The sequence below is a fragment of the Dicentrarchus labrax genome, unplaced genomic scaffold, assembly GCF_905237075.1.
Source record: "Dicentrarchus labrax unplaced genomic scaffold, dlabrax2021, whole genome shotgun sequence".
In the NCBI taxonomy this organism is placed as follows: Eukaryota; Metazoa; Chordata; class Actinopteri; family Moronidae; genus Dicentrarchus; species Dicentrarchus labrax.
The window spans coordinates 14,505,834-14,526,228 of record NW_026136724.1 but is presented as its reverse complement, the minus strand read 5'-3'; the positions used below and the strand labels follow the sequence as shown (position 1 = coordinate 14,526,228).

Below are 20,395 nucleotides of genomic sequence, written 5' to 3'. Positions count from 1 at the left end.
TGAACAGCGGGAGCACATGTCTCCCCCTCCCCTCATCATTCTCACGCCCTTATTATAGGCATTTCACCAACTCCAATAAGTCTCTCCCCCAACGTCAACTCTGTTTAGGATTTTACACGGCTGTCTTCGGGTTAGACTCATTAGCTATGTGGTAGGTAGGTTGCACCTAAACACTGACAGACGTTAGTTATGCAAGTCACTCAAACATGCGGCCCTGTCTTGCCTCCAGGTGAAAAATGGCTTCCCTGATCACAAACCATGTCATTATGTGAAAACCACAACACCCGCAGAGGGTAAATGAGTCATTATGGGATAAAACGAATGACTCTCTTTGGACTGAGTATTGATGATGACTTTCCATGGGCGAAATGAGTGGACAGAGTTGTATGTGGGTTTGTATATATTTGGAAGAGTTGAGTGAATTTTGAGATTATGCTATGGTCTCTAATTGAATATGGAAAATACATTGGAAATGTAGGATAACTCCAGACTGTTATTTTTCTTTTAATATCTGTAATAGCTGGAGAAATAATCGGAAATGACATCAGGCAGTTATATGAAATTGTGAATCCGAACCCTTTGTTCACTGAATCAAATGCAACAACCTGGGCAATGTTACACACTCATCCTGCCAAGGAGAATGATACAGCCATCAGGCATTTTGGAGGGCAGCTGTTACATTTGTTCTGCGGCTGTAAATTGTGGTTTGGAGAAATGCATCACTTTGGGAGCTCTGAATGCTTTAGTAATGTCCTAATCAAGGTCTCTCCATGCTGCACTCCGGCTCTGCTCTCACTGCCTCATTTTCAAGAGTAAACATTTTCACAGCACGCAAATACCTCATCATTGTGTTTTTGTGTGATTTTGTGCTGCCAGAACACACTCTCTTTTCCACCGTGAGGGAGCGAAGGTGTAGTGTTGCTTGTGTGGTTGCAACTTTGTGTTTGTGCGAGAATCTAAAAGAGCTGGCGGTGAGTTAGACCCCAGTAAAACCTCTGTGATTTAAATGGATGTTGTAATTCTGGATAATCTTAAAACCCTGCAGCCGCTGCACTCCAGACTCATCCAGCCATGAAATTAAGATCAGATACAACACAGAGAGGGCCGATCCAAAAAGCAACACACAGATAACACACAGACTACCCACCGTCGTGCACACAAACAAAGCTGGTGGCATATAGCACGCGTTCAGCAAACTTGTGCAGAACGGCACATGTGAGCTAACACACCGTGCCAGATAACGAGAACTCAAACAACACGCTCCCACATAAATATGTACATATAAGGCACAATGAGGCACATCCATAAACATACTCCCAACAGCAGCAAATAACCTCTGTAGTAATGCGTCAGTGTCCTTGTGCCACTGAGACACAGTGTACACCTTTAGTGTGACCAAACATCTGTCATACAGTGTGTTTAGTTGTGGGTGTCAGTGGGGGATGGCCTATAGAGAGTACAGTGTGCCATCAGAGCTAATTTCCTTCATCTACAGTGCTCTTGTATGGAGGCTTGATCCAGGCAACTTCTTCTATGCTGTATTGTTTCCACCAAAACACACATCCCAGAGAAATTTGAAGAATGGAACTACACAGGACAGCCATACAATTTGCGTAACAATAGAAGCATAAATTGTAGGGAAGAGCTCAAATGATGATGCCATCATGAATGTGGACTTACCCCAAGGTCTTTCCCTGCCCACTTGCATTCATCCCTCTTAGAGGGGGTGGCAGGCCATGCAATCTGTGCAAATATGAAAAAGACAAAGTCATACTATGCAGGATGTGGGGAAGAGAGATTTACATGTTGTTTCATGAATCAGGGAAGGAAGTGAGTCAATGTAGTGAATCAGAGGAAATCAAGATTTGTGTATTTCCAGGAGAATGACTTTGGATTTGTCATGTTTCATATTAACAATTCCTAGTTTACTCACTTCCTTATTTCCTTCTATACCCCGGGTATGTATGATTAAGGGATGGCTTTATAAACAGTATAATGGTAGACTGCAACAAGGTGGATTAGAAAAGGGGGACAAAGGGATTTTAAAAATGTACCGTGTTTACGTGAAATTGAAAAGGTTACAGAATGTAGTAAGATAACTCTCTATAGTGGATTTGCTCTGTCAACATAGACAATTTATATAGTCTAAATATAGGCTCTGGTTCAAATTATAACATTTAAAAAGTTAAAGTCCTTTCTACCATTCAAATCCTGAGCATATGGTTGTGCTTTTCACTACAAATATGAAGAGAAAGGATACTTTTGCTACTACTTGTTTTGGAAGAGATTTATTTCACAATGAAATAAATGATGGCTTTGCACTGTCCTTAAGGCAAATCCATCTGTGGCCCATGGTGTCACATGAATTATAAACACATATGGTGCATACGAGGGTGCATGTGTGAGCTGTAATGAGTAAGGGAATGATTATACACTCAGAAATTGGGTGCGATTGAGCTCACTTTTTTTGCTGGTGGCCACACAGATGTGGATAGACAAAGGAAATGTATGCACATGCATTATTGTGTCCATACAATACACACACATGCCTTAATCTATTCCTAGACTTTATCTACTCTCTAGATCAGCTGAGTTTTCTTCTCTTGGGAATCTGCAATGCAATTTCAGGGTAATTACATTAGATTTGCTTAATCACTGCTTTTTGGTCTTTATCTCATAATGACGCAAAGATCAGAACAAAAGAGTGAAAAAGAAAAAAGAAAAAAACATCCGAGCCAAGGGCAAAAATAATTCGGAGGCACGCTCTTTCTCCCTGCATTGACTATGTATTTTTCACCGCTTTCATACCCCTGCTCAGCTCTCTGCAGCCCGCAGGCAAGTCTGTGTCAGTCTTGTGTGTCTATGATAGCAGCACCGAATCTGATAAAAAGACTGTTAACCTAGTCCAGGTGGTGTAATGGAATTATGGACAGCCCTGTCTGGACCGAGACAGACAGTGGGAGGGATGAAAGGAGGGGAGAAATAAAGGGTGTAATGGACTCCAGAGGGAGCAGCAGGGAGAGAGAGGGGGAAGAGAAGAGAAGAGAAGAGAAGAGAAGACACTTTGCAACCAAAAGAAACATAACTGCATTCCACTGTCATACAAACCTAGTAAAATACAACCAAAACTGGACTCAAAATAAAGTTGAGTCAGTCAGAATTTTACCTGCTTGTTGTCTCTATTGATGTTGACGAGGTCGAATGAGAAGATGTGGTCTTCGGCTCCGACCAGTAGTCTCCCTCTCTCCTCATCCAATAGGAAAGCGTCGTAACTTGAGCTGTTGGCCAAGCCATTGAAGGTGACGAGGTTACTGGACTCTAACATCTCTGGAAGAGAAGTAGAGAAGAAAGAGTTGGTGTTGACCATGTATGGTACAATGCACAGGAATGACTAACAAAAGAGTTTGAAACTGAGGAAACAAACCCCACATTTATACAGTACAAAACACCTCAGCACAAATACATTTGCAGCAAAAAGTTTAAATATATGAAAGTACAACAGGCATGTGTCAGTTTTTTGTGTTAGTTTTAAATGTATTTGTATGAAAAAAAATCAATACTGGTTCATGTGTAGAAAATTTGTATTTGTCTTTGCCTTACAGAAAAGAATAGAAGTGCCTCCATAATCAAGATGCCGTTTTGTATGAAATTAGTAGCAATTTTCATGTTTCCTTAATTGCTTTTCCGCACACACATTTAAAAGACACTCTCAGACAAACGTCAGTCAGGTATAGCGTGAGACATTCGAAGTGAACACAGCATGTCCCAATCAGGGACACAGCTCAGACTGTTCAGCCGTGTGATTGGTTGAATAATTCATATTGAGTCAGGGCCAGGGGAGACACTGGGGGTAAGTAAGTATGGGTGTGTGTGACAGGTAGCCGTAAATGGGTTATTATGTAAATCAACACTGAAGAGTGTGTGACTGCACATGGATTTCTGCACAGTGTTGCATTCAGGTGTGCGAAGTCCTTAAGTATAGACTAACAATATTCAGCCGAGCTCAATGTAAACCGGCACAAGACTTTATGTATGGGCTGAAGTCTAGCTAGACCTCTGACAGCCAGTTAATGTTTAATGGCCAAACAGCTCTAACAATAATAGTATTATATTAACAAAGAGCCACACTCCCTTCCTGTAACCAAGTCAACCCCCTAATTCATTTATATTGGTTATAGTGTAACCAGTAAAGCTTCAGTGTGCAAGTGAATATATGAAAGATCCAGACTATCTGCAGTATCTTCCTTCCTCTATCAAAAATAGAGCTGAAACAGTCGATTATTTGATTAGTTGATCAACATAATCGGCAATGATTTCAATGATTGATTAATTATCAAGTAAGCATTCTCTGGTCACAGCTTTTAAGATCTGAGGATTTGCTGTGTTTCTCTGTTTTATATCCTTGTAATTGGGTACTTTGTGTCTGAGAAATTTTAACACGCCTTTTTCACTATTATCCAACATTTGGTAGGCTAAGCAAATAATTAATTGAAAAAAATAAGTCACAGATTAAACAATAATCACAATGATCGTTAGGTGAAGCCCTAATTAAAACTGTAATAAACCACCATTAACACTACTGTGTATAAAGACACTTCATTAGTTACTTTTCTTTCCCCTCTCATCCTCTTAATTACTACATATTTCCTCTATGGAGAGCCCAAGTTGACCAAATGCCTATACAAATATCTATCTTTGATTTTAATTAAGAACAAAATAATGGAATATGTTTCGATAATTGTAGTGAAGCTCCAGTAATTAATGTGCAATTTGTCAATCAAGAGTGGCCCATTTCTCTCTAAAATATTATGAGAACAACAGTAACATTTGGTTTGCAATTAAAGGAAAAGGAATTGAATTAACCCCCTGAACCATCTGCCTCTAGTTGGCCCACTGGATACGTAACATGTGCTCTATATTTGCACTGCAGGTACAGTCCTTTTATACATCAGCCTCACTATCACACTACATCATCCATCATCATCAGTGTCACCATATAGCATGGACACACGCAGGCACACAATATAGAAACCAGCGCAGGCACGCATATGCACACAAACACATATATACTGTATACATATACATATACATATACACACACATATACACACACACACACACACACAGTCCAGTGGATTGTGATCTCCCTGCTCTCCCCACAAAGCTCTGATTGACGGGCTGCTATAGGAGCCATCTGCGCCCACTCACACTGTGTAAGATCTTGGACATCTGTGTCTACATAAAAGAGGGGATTGATGGAAGGGGAGATGGAGGAAGTGGTGTGTCAACCATGTCTGTGTATCGAGTACCAGTGGGGTGGATGAGGACCGTGAGAGGGAGTGGTCGTCACCTAATAAAGACGGTTGCAGCTCATCTGCGTCAGTTGGATTTCGGTTCGAGGCTAAGTTTGAGGCTACGAAAATGGAGTGGGTGGGTGTGGGCATGAATGGAGGTCTGTGGAAGTGTGTCTGTGTGAGAATTTGTAGTGTATCACAGATGGGTTGAGCGTATGTGTGTGGGTTTCAGTGTGTGTGTGTGTGTGTGTGTGTGTGTGTGTGTGTGTGTGTGTGTGTGTGTGTAGGTATCTTTTTTCTACACTGGCCATTCCTTGCACACCAACATCCTAACATTCACATTTATACACACTCGACAGTACTTAAATTTAAATATTTAGAAATGAAATACTGGAGCTAAGATGTGTCGTCAGAACAATTTCGTTATCATGTGGTGGCCAATCAGATAGCCCCTTATTCTCATTTTACCCGTTACACATGATATTGCAAGGTCAGGAAATGAGTAAAAGGGTGGGTAAGGAAATGCGATTTCCAGTCGACAGAACGCCAGAGGAGGTCTTCTTATGTTTCAGCTATGAAGTAACGGAAAAAGAAATGTGGCAGAAAGCCAATGGGAATGAAATGGAAAAATAAATAGGTTTAGGCTATTGAAAGATCAGGAAAAAAAAAGAAAGAAAAGAATGACAGATATTGGGAAACAAGGACAAACAAAATAAGATCCTATGTCTTCTCCCCCGGTTTTTTTCTCAACTCTTCCTCCCTGCCATTTTGGTTTGATAAGTGACAACCTCTATCATCTGACACTAAAGGGCTACAGCTGAACCCAGGAGCCTGGGAATGTGATCCAAAATGGCAGCCTCTGAGGTCTGTCACGAAAGATTTACCCCAAATGGGCCAAAGAAGAAAAAATACACGCGCATATTTCAACACGTGGCGATCTCTGACAAAGACATGGTGACCTGCACACACAAACACACACAGAGAGCAGCTTTATCCGAGCTGGGATCTGCTGTGTGTGTTTGGAGAATCAGAGGAATTGGGCGTGAGCACCCAAGGACCTCCAACCTAAACACAGACATGCTCGTTTGGAAATGAGAGCAAGGGCACATACAGAGCTCACAGCGCAGCTCATGCAGAATATAGGAACCAGGCAAAAGACAAGCATACACACATTCAGTGAACATAACACACAACACACACACACACACACACACACACACACACACACACACACACACACACACACACACACACACACACACACACACACAGGCAAAGCAGGTTAAACATGAATTCACTGTGCTCTTCTTTTAAAATGCAAACAAGTACACACCCTTTAACTGACATGCATATTATATTCATATTGACCTAAATGTTTACACCACATCAATTCTCCCTGAACACACACACACACACACACACACACACACACACACACACACACACACACACACGCACACGCACACACATACTTCTTCCCAGACTAAGTTGTAATCCAATCAGTATTTCTGCTTATGCAGCATGAACTAGTGGAACAGCGAGCACACTCAGCAGCTTCCACCTCTAACACACTCCCTGGCCCCGGACACCCCAACACACATGTACACGCATTAAGACACACACCTCCTCTCGTGTATGTGTGTGCATAGACATGCCACGCGCCCCCTCCCCGCACACAGTCTCCCTACACTAGCCACTGGATACACAGACACTTTTAAACACATATACTCGTGTGTGCATATGCATTCCACTCACTTTACACACATACACACACACACACACACACACACACACACACACACACACACACACACACACACACACACACACACACACACACACACTGTTCAGTCTCCGTTGCCCACTTCCATCCCAGTTTCTCTTGTTACACACATCCTCTGTCTGCTCTTTTTCACTCACACATCCTGTCTTTTGCACATTAAAGTACCCACATGCAGGCACAGTGGCCTGTGCAAACAGCCACAGACATTCATGCAAACACATGCACACACACACACAGATGCAAATATGTAGACATACCTCCATGCAACCCAAGATATGGTCTAATGATTCAATTTGTAGTTCAGTGTTAACATATAATTAAAAGACGGAAGTTTTCAGTTTTATCATGTTATTCTTATCTACATATTTACGTACCAACTAAACTGAGGTTGTATGTCTTCATTTTCATATTCATTCGTGCACAAACACACACACTGTATATTCAAGGACACCCTTTGAAACGAGTAAATACAAGTAATTCATTGAAATAAATTAGCATTTGTCCCTCTGCCATACTCCATTATGGAAAATAACCTGGCTCTTGTCTTAAAAGGCCCCAGGAAAAAAAAGAGCTACATTCAAAATTCAAGTGCAATTGTCTGTGGAGTACTCTTCACTCCCCCATTCTCCAAACAGGCAGGCGTTTTAGACGCCTACATACCACGCAATAGCAGAATAATGAAACGGCATGAAAGAAAGGCGACAGGGCATTAAATTATGTTTATCTGAATGTGTGTACGCGCCGCTGTGTGAGTGTGTGTGTTTGAGTGACATGAAACATAAAAGCCTGACAGAGGAAAACACTTGACTGAGATTCAACAGATGGGTAATATTCCATTAAACTAATGCAACACTTTTCAAGTGTCTCTCTTCTTCATATATACAGTGAAGGCTCAACCAGAGGAGAGGGGGTTTCGATATGTAAAAGAGTGTTTGAATGACACATTTTACTTGTTTCTTTTCCTTTTGCTCTTGGCAGAAGGTGCATGACTTGAACCCTATAGGTGTGATTCTGTGGTTTGTCAGAGTGTGTGAGTCTGTGTATTACTAAAGAGGTACTCCATTGACAGGCAGGGGGAAAAAGAAAATGGCAGCTCAAAAGGAACTGGTGCAGAGAATTACGCATGTTTATCTTTTAAATACAAGGCTAGCTTCAGAAAACCAAAGACACACAGTACTGTAATATCTCCAGCGGTTTAGTTTGGCATGTCGATCTCTCTGTCTTTCCCAACCCTCCCTCCGAATGCTTTCTTTTTTCTCCGTGTGTGGCGCGGTGTACGATTTTGCTGCTCTCATGATGGCCTCTGCCACAAAACACAGGTGTCAGAAAAAAAAAGACGAGACAGCCGCCCGGTGGAAATTTGCTGAGAGCTTTGCTTAACAAAGTGTTCAAATATTATCCTAAGCTCAAGGATATCCACACATGCCTCAAAAGTTCACATCCCCTCTCTTTCTCTCTCCCTCTCTCTCTCTCTCTCTCCCTCGCTCCCTCCCTTTCTCTCTTTCTAAGCACAGTAGCAGGTGTGGGTTGGTTTCCATGGTAACCGACTGTATAACACAACCTGGGGGCCATCGGATTTCTCATTCAGGTGCGGATGAGTGACAGCTCTGTCAGGAAATGTGCAACCTTACACACAGTGCCGCGAACTCTTCGATTAAGAGGAGCTCCCGTGTGTGTTTTAATCCAACAGGACAGAGAGCGTGTGAGTGAACAAAGCGTGTGTTGACTGATTATTCATGACAACCACACAAAACATGTGAGAAGTTTGCAGTTGAAGCCATAGTGATATTACTTTGGAGACAAAATGGGTTTGTTTTTGTTGATTCCAGTTCTAAAAAACACAGTTTCAATTAATATAGAAACTTATTTTTCTATTTTTCAACCAAAGTGGCTCAGAGCCATAATTTATAGTCAAGTACTGTATCTTATGGGACATTTTAATACCATATTATGTCCAGTGAATATGACTACATTCAACCATAGGATATGTACCAGAGGGACCAACAAGGAAAACGTGACCACATCCCAAACCACAAAGAATCTATATGAGAAGTCTAAGTATGTGTTGAATTTCACCATACAGCACCGTTCTTCTCTCTTAACCCAAATGCTAGACTTCCTCGTCACCACACAACATTCCTATTCTCCCTCGAGAGAGAGAGAGAGAGAGAGAGAGAGAGAGAGAGAGAGGAGGGATACTGAACACAAGAGCACAGGAAGAACAGAACTAGAACTAGAAGAGTTAGACGAAAGGCAAAGAAAGCAACATAATTCAAGATAAAGCAGAGACAAAAAAATCAAGGATAATGACAGCGAAGTAAGGCAAAAACATGAGCGCAGGAGAAAGAAAATCACACATAAGAAAAGCGGTTGAATATGGAACCATTTCATTAGTGTGTGTCTCCTCCTGTCATTGGACGGCTGGACCACAGAGAGCGGTTTTCCACCAGTGCTGCGACCACAGACGGATAGAGGCCTGGCCATGCCTACCGCAGAGAACTCATTCACACACCACTAATTGCTCACGGTATACCCAAACTGCTCAGACCCTCTGGTTCTTGTTACTTTTAAGGAAAAATACACACAAGATATGGATACACTTGCAAATATACACATTCACTTTTGTATGCAAATACAGTCACCAACTTCTTTGAATATGCACGAACAGGCAAAATGTGCCATGTGTATCCACACACACACACACACACACACACACACACACACACACACACACACACACACACACACACAAACACAAATAACAATATCACTCCTCTGCAAAGCTGTGCAGAGAGAGGGGGATAGTGCTATCACGAGGCAGTTTGATGGATGGACTTTGAGAGGAACCAGGCTGTGGTTAGCGTGGTCATGTCTGGAGCCACTGCCTGTTAGTGCAGCCTGTCAGCTGTACCGTGTAGCTGAATGTCAGCTCTGCCATTTTATTAGAAATTAATGAGTCAAGGCTACAGATCTGAATGTGTCCCAGGCAAACTGTGACGGCAAACACACTGATGCCACAGAGACACTCGAACACAAATCCACAGGCACAGATGCACATTTCGGCTCTGCGCACAATTATTTATGGATCTCGTGTAACAAAACGAGGCTTTGTGTTATAAATGAATACAGTGTCTGCATTTCATGAAATGCATTTGCGCTGGAAAAAGACTAAATCACTAAAATCCAAATCCAATCCAAATAATGTCAGGATTTTATGTTTGTTATTTCCCAGTGTGGCAATGTAAAATATGACATTTGAGCAAAAGTGTTTTCAAAACCTTCCTCATTATATCTCATGCTGCTTCTGACATTTATGACAGGGAGAGAGAAATAACAAGTCTAGGACAAAGACAAAAAAGAAATGACTCCACAGCAAATAAAGTCTTAAATTACTCCAATTTTAAAGGACTGGTATTTCAAGTTGACCTTTCATTTTGACATTAAAAACAATAGGATAGGTAGATAACGAGTGTCTCTAATTATTTTAAATGATTGCACATTCTTATCAAGCCTGTGCAGAAAATCATTACAAACTTTCTCTACTTATTTAACATTTGTTTGGTCTGCCACTCCCCCTTTCTCTGTCTCCGTGTCCGTCTGTTGTCTATCAGTCCTTAAGTCTGTCTTTCTGCAGAGATGTCCCCCTCATTTGTAACACGACTCTGTTCAGATTGAATGGTGCACCCTTTCTCCATCTGACTGACAAGACTTAGCAGGTGGCGGGACCCATTCATACCCGTGGTTCAGCAATCTGCACCGCGCTGTAACCCAAGCCCACATCTCAAACACAGATGCAAAGACACAGGATATTTTTCCTCTGTGCATGTCCATACAGTGCTTATGTACACACAGACAAAAACGTACACTGAACATAGGCAACTGCTGTTCGCACACACGTTAATCTTTGAGCAAACACACACTGCGCTGACACTACCTCTTATTGTGGCCTATGAGCACATATCCAGATTGTTTTTGATAATCATTTTTTTTTAAATAAAATGTTCTTAAGCAAATAGCCCTCTAATTAGGGAACATTTTATGAACACTGGGGGAAAGGCATGACTTTCCAAAACACACACCAACTTGGAAAGCAAACTACAGGCACATACAGGCAATTGAAAGGTCATAAAAACTCACAAATGCAGCCTATTTTGCCACACGGGGTAACTGTATTGTAACTGTATTGGCTGAAATGATCTACAATAAGATAAGTTAGATAAAGTCTATGATAATTGCCCACCTGCTGTATTAGTATGCAAGTGTAAAACCACAACGACAACAAGTGAGAGATTTTTCGGTGACTTGATGAATGGCTTTTTGTTTTGCAAGAGCGTTTGAGTCATTGCACAATTATCTGCGGGGCAATGAGTGTCGACATAAATATACACTTGCGTGCACTTCATTATACCAGCTTTCAGCTTGTGGACTTGGGTGATGGGAGCTTACCAAACACTGTGGTGAGGTATGTGAGTCAGTGTGAGGAAATGCAATACATTTGAATGTAACATGGGGGCACAGATGAAAAGGAAACCACCGCAAAACATTGGCATATACTATTGGAATGTGGCTGTGTGGGAGCAAAGATGAGGGTAGTTTAGTGTGTGTGTGTGTGTGTGTGTGTGTGTGTGTGTGTGTGTGTGTGTGTGTGTGTGTGTCCAAATAGAGTTAAAAAGGATAGCCAAAAGATATGTATCAACTGAGCTGCAATCAAAGAGACAGCAAAAGTAGAGCAGCAAAAAAAAAAAAAAATTACAAACACACAGACACATACACACAGCCTTCTCGAAGATTGTACTTAGGGTCTGCGGTGTTGTGGTTCCTTGAGATGCGACTGAGCCGCAGAAGAGGGAGAAGGGGGGTAGGAAGAAAAGAACGATGAGAAAGAAAGAGAGAGAGGGAGACTGAGGCAGACATCTCCAAAGTTGGCGCATTGGGAGAACACCTTCTAATTATCTACATCCGCTCTGTCAGCCCCAGCCTGCGTAATGGACAGATACAACAGAGAGAAACAGAGAGCGATGGGAGAGAGAGAGAGAGAGACAGAGAGACAGAGAGAGAGAGAGAGAGAGAGAGATAAAAGACTGAATAGGCAAAGATATACTGATAAACCAACACACATGCAAACACCCGCAAACATACAAACAGCACATATTTTCAGAGGCAGGCACGCCCACACACAAACACACATGGACACACTCACACAGACGGGGCTTATTATGGGGCTGAGTCCAGACTGCGTTGAATGCGGTTCCACACCAAGTGTCTATTTTGAAGGCTTGCAAGCCAACTCCAGATTCCCTGTCTCGCTCTGTCTTTCCTCCTCAGTTCCACCCATCCAGCAAGCACAGGGCGGCTGCGATGGCATTAAGAGGTCATACAGTAGGCTCCATAATTACCCACGTCGAGGGTAATTATCAGGTTGTTTAACGAGACCTTTTAAGTGCCGCTCACTGGCTCCATTTTAGGGATCACAATAGGGTCAAGTTTTGTAGTTTGTAGCATGGATCTCCCCCTTTATTGTGCTTGCATTCACTGTGTGCTGTGTGTGCATCGATTGACCTTTAGGGGTCAGTGTTCCTCCTGATGGCTACTTACAGTACAGAGTGCTGTAGAGGGATTGTGTTCAGGAATGTGATCGTGTGCAGGTATGCATCGATCCATGGGAGCATATCCTTGTTTTATCCTTGCAGTTCACATGGTTGTTGTATTGCAGTCGTGCATCAGCACAGCATAGTCTCAGTTGTGTAATATTAAAGCACTACTATCTACGATGATGATTTCAATATTTTGACAGTTGCAATTTGCTAGGAAATTCTTGATGATGATGACTCACTTTTAGGAGGAAATCAGGTGACCATGTGAATCCTTTAAATATTACCACACAACACTAACGTCTATCAGTTGTTCAAACAAGACAAGCCTTTGATTAAATCATACCAATACACGTAATATCTTTGCTAAGCAAGATTATTTTAACTTAGACTAGGAGTTTATGTCTTCCTCTCCTTAAGTTACAAGTCGAGGAAAGTAAGAGCTATTCTAGTCTCAAGGAGAAGAGAAAATCATTAACTCCTATGATCATAGTTCTGTCCCCATCAAGCCAGATCCTTTTAGCTGAATGTCTAACTGACCCCACTGGGAAATCATTTACTGTGCACTTGCTGCGCCAGCTGTCCCACGAGAGGTTATTTTATCTACCTGCCTCCATTTCTCAGTCGCTCTACCCCTCAAACTGCTCACTCGACAGTCGTTCGCCTGTCCTTTCCAGCAGAAGAAAATCACTCACTCACTTTTTTCCTGACTGTCAGTCCCCGGTGGTGTGTCATCAGCGCTCATTTGAGAATAATTTCACGGGACCCTGCCCACATGCTCGATGTTTATTTGACTTCCCCCCCAAATCACAGGCCCTGCTTGTTTTTTGTGGCCGTCCTACTTGTGCGCCTCAGTCTCTCTTACACTCTCTGCTCGTGTGATCGTCCCACTCAGGGACCCACTCTTGTTTGACTGTCCTTCCCAGGAGGATTCCTCCTTGTCGTTTATTTGACTTAATTACTATGCCGTTTTCTTGCGGAGGGAGAGGGGATGAGTGACACTTCACTTAACGACCAGCCTCCCTTCCTTCTGTGTCGTCTACTGTATGTCTGCCAGCTTTTCCTTCATTAAAAGCAAATCTCCTCCCCTTCACCATCGCCCCCCCACCATTCCTCCATCCCTCTCTCTCCCCCCCTCCACCCACCACAGTGTGGGTGTTAACTGAGAATCGTCCCCTGACAGGCATCAAGAGAGCCATCAAACACCTGTGGGCCCGAGACACAAGCGTAGACACTGGTGAGCAGTGACACACAAAGACAATGGCACAAGATACACTCTGATGCCTTTACACCCCATGATCACTCACACAATGACATGCAGAAGGCAACAGCAGTTTGCAATCACACATAATTATAGAAACACCGATTCAACGGCACAATAAAAGATACAGATTTGTGAGCTTATACATACGTGCACACATGCAAAACCAGGTGTCTAATTATATGAGTGTACGCCAGACCTGACACATTCTTGCCTTGCTAACACACACACACACACACACACACACAAAAAATCACACACCGAGACACCACTTACAGTCTAAGGGGAGGAAATCACAAGAGAGGGTGTTGAGTCCTCACACCAAGACGTGGCAAGAACATTCACACACATACATATACATAAACAACGAGGCTTTGATGCACTTTTAGCAAAAATAATTGTACATCCACAAACGTACATCTATCATGACAGGCTACTCCTTCCCAGCAGACCTGCTTTCTTGGTTTTGACGATACACATCCATCACTCGTACAGTCAGTCAGTACAGACTTTGATGCTTGATGACATATCTCTTGTCTAGTATTCTTGTCAGCAACATGTTCACTTGTCAGACTGAACAGTGAAGAGGATCACAAAAGGGGGCAGGAGGGAACTATATTCACATTCTTTAAACAGATGGCTTTGTAAAGAAGGGATGACATTTTCCCCATCATGCCTAGAGGCTCCATTTCGTGTGAACTGACATGATGGAGCTCAGGGGATGTATGACTTGTAGCAGGTAAGTTCAACCATGATTCTTTACAGATTTATTTTGTTCGCATGGTAAACGCATGTCATCACCCTTTAAAATCTTTCATCATTAATACCAACCACAGTGCCATTAGGATGCACTGAAAAAGCGTATTGGAATAGAAAAGTCACATGTCTTTTTATTCTAGATTTAGAACATAGACAATCACCATACACACTTGGAAGTTGACAGGGTGATAAAGGAAAATATACTATACCAAAATTACAAGTTGCACTCCATCTAAAGAATAAAGCATGTCATATAGCAGGCCTCTAAACATAAGTTACACCAAGCGTCTCGGCTAAAGATAGAAAATGAATTAGAGCGACGAACATCATATTCGCCCCTCCAAGACTCAGAGAGAAACTTTCCCTCGACATGGATTGAAATTATCTGAGGAACCAAAGCTTTGGGTGACAGTCAAACACTCTACGAGGCTATCAACCACACACTCATGTTTTCAGCTACAAAACGACGGCAAATCAGCCTGTTCATAAATTTTCAGAGGGCATGTTTTACGAGAGAAACGGGACTAAAATAAAGAATCGGGAGACCACACTCCCAGCCATATACTTTCGGTCATGTTTTAGGACAAAGAACCACAATAGCCTCCCTCACAGACATTAAAAAGCAAAAAAACTTCCCAAAATATGCCAAAAATGTTGCCACTTATTTCTAGCTGAGATGAAAAGTCTGCTATTACAAAGAGCCTGATTTAGTGTAGGGTGTGAGAGAGGAGACGAGACAGAGAGAGAGAGAGAGAAAAAGAGAGAGAGAGATGGGGGGAGGAGGAATGAGGAGAGGAAGAACCGGCGCTCCGCAGTCTCCCCTCAAAATAACACAGAAGGAAGAGAGAATAACATGTTTGCTGTATACGTCAAAAACTTACACGTGCACGATATAAAAAGACACACGAAACCCCCTCTTATTCTCTACATTATTCTACTGCAAATAAATTATTTAATGCATGCACATTAAATCTATATGTATACAGTTTTCCATTTAAACCAAACTCTGCAACTGTTGGATCCATTTCTGACAGAGTAATGAAAAGTCAGGAAACCTGCGTTACAGCTTAAAGAAAGGTTCTGTGTCATGACCGAAGTAGAGTTTTTGGGACAGAAGCCACCAAAACAGGGGCTCCACTGCCTGTTCAGAGCACTTAACAGGGCTGTACAGTACTAGCAGAAGGGGACAGCACAAGGGGAAAACTGGTGCAGGGGCCAATATATACATTTAACTCCAGGCAAGAGCCCTTCCTTAGCATATGGAACCAATCTGACTATTTGTAAGAAGAATAGTGAATTCTTAGACAGGCAGAGCATGTGAGAGGGAAGGAGTGAGTTAATGGAAGAGAGGAATACAGAAGGTTAAGCAGAGTTAGATGCTGTGTACTGACCAAGAGGGCGAAAGAGTGAATGAGAGAGACACACAGGCAGAAATAGATTCACACAAATAGCAGAGGAAAAAAGGGATACTCAACATAAGAAAGAATGGATGAAAAGAAAAAGCATAAAAGAGCCCCCACGGGCAAGAAAAATGGACCAGACAAGCTAGTCAACCTTAAAAGCACCAGCAACCCATATATCCTGGAGTCAGAGGAGAACGGAGAATGGGCTTACCCTTGTATGACAGCTTTAGCCTGGGTACGTTGTGCTTGGGCTCAACACCTCTTCCAGGCTGCACCGCCCCGCACAGCAGCACTACAATCCCAAACAGGTAATCCATGGTGCTGGAGTGCTGCTGGCTGGCCTCCAGACCAGGGGGCACTCACAACCCCCGACCAGTGCCCAGAGATGAGTGTCTCCCGCTTGGGGTACGCCGAGACTGGAGAGTCCCTCCACGCAAGCCCTGATAGTGGAGGTTCCAGAGAGGGGGGAAAAAAATCCTGGTTGTGCTCCCCAGCTCAGAGTGCAGATTGTAGGGGGGGACTTCTGTAGTGTGAAGTGGGTGGAGGGGTGCAGCTCACATGGCTCCCCGTGTGGAGGTCCAGGCTATCTAGTCCCTTGGCTTATCTGTTCTTCCCCCAGGTGAAGGCTCAGCAAGGCTTCAGCATGAATGAAATGGAAAGAAGAGCCTGTGTAAAGGTAAATCAGATCACTTATCCACAACAGTAAGGCTATCCTTTCCTAGAGATATTTTTTTTTTATCTCTTTCTGTCTTCTGGCTTCTTCTCTTTGAGCAGACACTCACAGCAACCCTCTAATCCTTGTGTGCGGCTCCACCAGACTGCGAGGGAGAGAGAGAAGGAGAGAGAGAGCTACACCATCCACAGGAAGAGAGGGGAGGGGAGGGGAGGGGAGGGAGAGCAGCTGAGAGAGAGGGAGAAGTGCTGGTGAGAGAGAGAGAGAGAGAGAGAGAGAGGGGGGCGGGATGACTTGAGAGCAACGATGAACCAGTATAGAGGGTAGGAAGTGAAGTGATGGTTAGGTTTTTATAGTGTTCACTCTTCCGCACTTATTTCATTTTTTGTTAGTCATCATCTAACATCATTTCCTTTTTTTTAATAAAATCTCTTAAACCAACATCCTTGCTTCAAAAGAGCCTCAAAAAGGCGGTCCCTGGATTTAATGTCCCTGTCAGCTAATTTGCAGGTCACCTGTATGTCCAGACGTCGGGGAAAAGGTTGACGAAGAACTGATAGCGGCCAAAAACAGGGTATTTAATGACGTAAAGTTTAAACCTCACAGAGATCTGTACAGATCTTCTGTCTGACTCCTGCCTTCAGTTTGCTTTTTTAGCTTGGATTTACAAACACTACAGAGTTTGTCTTAAAGTAAAGTCGCAGCAAAAAATCCAAAGAGTCACCTTAATAATGCTCAGTTATTTTAGAGAACCACGATTGGCCAAATAACCTCTGTGCACCAATACCATGTCCTTAAAGTTACAAGAGCCATTTTTCTTTTAACTTCATAAACTTTTTTTTTTTTTATGGATTTTTTTAGACTGAAAGTGCATTTTTTGACTAATAATTGATGAAAAATATCTCACCACCATTTCCATTTAGTAGCTGTTCTGGAGCTTCCGACCGTATCGCGCAATCTTCCTCAGTAGAGTTTGCTCAGTTGTCATGGAACTGTTGATGTTGAACTTTTATTTAAAGTTGAGCTCTTTAAGGACTTCTTGTCTATGTTAGCTTAAATGTTGAGACTGATCTGTTAGATTTTGTTTTTTAAAAATAGCTCAACCTCACACCTTCTTGGAAAAAACATATCACAAGTGTTTTTTTTAAACTTTTATTTATTTTTACATTGTGTCTTTGTGATTTTGACAGGAGGGAATTTATGTTGCAGCTTTTCATCATCTGACAGGATGTGTGTGGGATTATTTTCTCAACAAAATTTCAGGAAATATACAGAACATTTACTCTTTTCACAAATCAGAAGCCAGCTCCTAGCCACGATGCATTACATTTTAAATGCATCGTGGATCATATTTATGACTTTCAGGATCTTTGGGTTGAAATTGGGGATTAAAGTGGGTTTGGGAGTGACATGGATGAAGAAAAACAGTCATGGTCCAGGGAAAAGTTGAGAGAAATAAATCCGGGCCATGGAAGAGAGAACAACAGCGTATAATTTCTATAACAGTCATATCATGTACACTCCAAGCCTTGCCTTCAACAAAGTAGATCATAAAGAAGATTACTTAAAAAGGTCTCGTCAAAATAACGTCCATATTAATTTCCCACATTTGTTTTCTTTTGAGAACAGAAAAATCAATTTACATATTTTTCAGAGAGTTATGAGGAACATTGCACATAAATTACAAGTCAAAAATTTTCCCACAGAGAATACAGAAATTAGTGTGTTTTTGACTCGTCCAGATGAGGCCTAATGGTTAAGGGGAACACATGCTGGTATTTAACCTGTATAGTCTGAGACAGATCCTGTATCTGGATAAGTCATTCACATCAGCGAGGCAGGTCAACAACACTCCCTCCCCCTCTCCCTTCAACCCCTGCTAGCCCCCTGCAGGTGTTTGTGTGTGAGTGGGCACCTCCTGCTTCCTCTCAGAAGGTGACATAGCAGTGGTGAGGTGATAAAAGCTTTGATAAACAGGGGTGCTGATGTGTCAACTCACACACCTCAAGACCTTAAAAGAAAAAAAAACTTGAGAATTGAGGCTAGTAGAAAGAATAGTGAGCGCAGTGTGTGTGTGTGTGTGTGTGTGATTGTGATATAAGGGCACCCTCATATTCCATAACACTCCCACCGGTGCTTTGTGTCATGAAACTATTGTTGCTGCATTGTAAAGCATATCTGATCTGGCATTTTGTGTGTGTTTGTGTGTTCTATAAAATTGTTGTGTGTTCTTTTTTTTCTCATTTTTTTTATACAAGGCTGTTAGTGTCCTAAATTACTTCTGGAAAAAGTGCAAGAAAAGATAGCGTGCCAAAGCATGTGGGACGTCTGTCTCCTTAAAGGAACACCATTCTTAAAGGCTAATTACACCTTTTTACAACTTGGATCTTGTTTTTGTAGTTTTGACAATCATTCCTATTGCTACATATAGCATTGTGCTGCTAAAAAGTCAGATAGGGCAAAAAAAAACCCTGTTTAGGCCCCAGTTCAGTGAAAGTTATCTGGAAGAGAAAATGAAAAAGGCAAATGGTAAAACATTATCTAAACTGTCCATTCTAAATATCCGTCACAGTTTATCGACTGGGCATGGACTACAGAGATTTCCCTGTTTCAACTTTGACCTACTATATTCACTCTAGTTGTGGGCACACCCTTTCCTGTGTAATGAGGGATACTATACCCAACAAATTTTCCTTTAAAAGGTCCAGTGTGGAACATTTGTGATGACCTATTGGCAGAAATGGAATATAATATTCATAGGTATGTTTTCATTAGTGTATAATCACCTGAAAATAGGAATAATGTTTCTCGGGGCACCTGTATAGCTCACCTTTCCCGTCACTTCACCAGCAATTAAAGGCAATAAAAGCTCCCCAAAAACATATATAAAATAATCATTATTCTGAATGAATCCTGATGTGTGCCTACATGCATCCATGTCTTTCATTGTGCATTCACTTCCACAACCGTGGCGTCCACGTCCTCGTATCTCATCACCCCTTTAGTCTAAACAGCCTTTTTAGCTGTTTACCCAAAACAAAAAGATGTGTGGACAGACACATGAAAGTACCCTCTTCTCACACTCAGCCTCCCTCCATCGACCTCTGCCTCTCTCCTCTGCCCTCATCAGCCACCTTCCTCCCATTTATCTGCATTAGCCAAACTAATGGCAGCCTGGCTACCTGCATCGATCTTCAATGGTGGAGTGAGATGTGCTGGAACACGCCTTTATGGGTTGCCCTTTAGGGAGTGCAGCAACAGTTCGACCTATCCTTGCCGATCTATTTGCGACACCCCCCGGCACCGCGGCCCTGAGTAATGACGACTTAATAAATGGTGACACGCCGTTGGCGGTGGAATGAAATGCCCATTGACAAGGAGCTTCCAGAGGCTTTCAGCGCCTGCCGGTAAAAATAGAAGAGGACACGAGACACCCTGCTTATGAGGACACAGCGGATAGGGGATAGGCGTCAAACAGGTCTGTGTGTGTGGCGAGTGTCAATGTGCTGTTACTGATATGATGGTGTATCTTCATCCGGTGGTATGGGAAGCGCTGTTAATGTCCTGCATATGTGTGTGTGTGTTAGAGAAAATGATTACGGTAACATGACCCTAGATGTCTGTTTTACAG

At 42.4% G+C, this 20,395-nt stretch overlaps 1 protein-coding gene across 1 annotated transcript in view; it reads right to left on the bottom strand.

Annotated features, from left to right (window-relative positions):
• sema3aa (sema domain, immunoglobulin domain (Ig), short basic domain, secreted, (semaphorin) 3Aa) overlaps window positions 1-16,928 on the bottom strand; it is a 31,671-nt gene extending 14,743 nt beyond the window's left edge. The window contains exons 1-3 of the mRNA XM_051392831.1: window positions 16,303-16,928; window positions 3,167-3,327; window positions 1,681-1,743 (exon numbers count right to left, since the gene is read on the bottom strand). Coding sequence (XP_051248791.1) covers window positions 1,681-1,743; window positions 3,167-3,327; window positions 16,303-16,408 — 330 coding nt within the window. The 5' untranslated portion in view covers window positions 16,409-16,928. The remainder of the gene's footprint in view (window positions 1-1,680; window positions 1,744-3,166; window positions 3,328-16,302) is intronic.
• Between the last annotated feature and the right edge of the window lie 3,467 nt (window positions 16,929-20,395).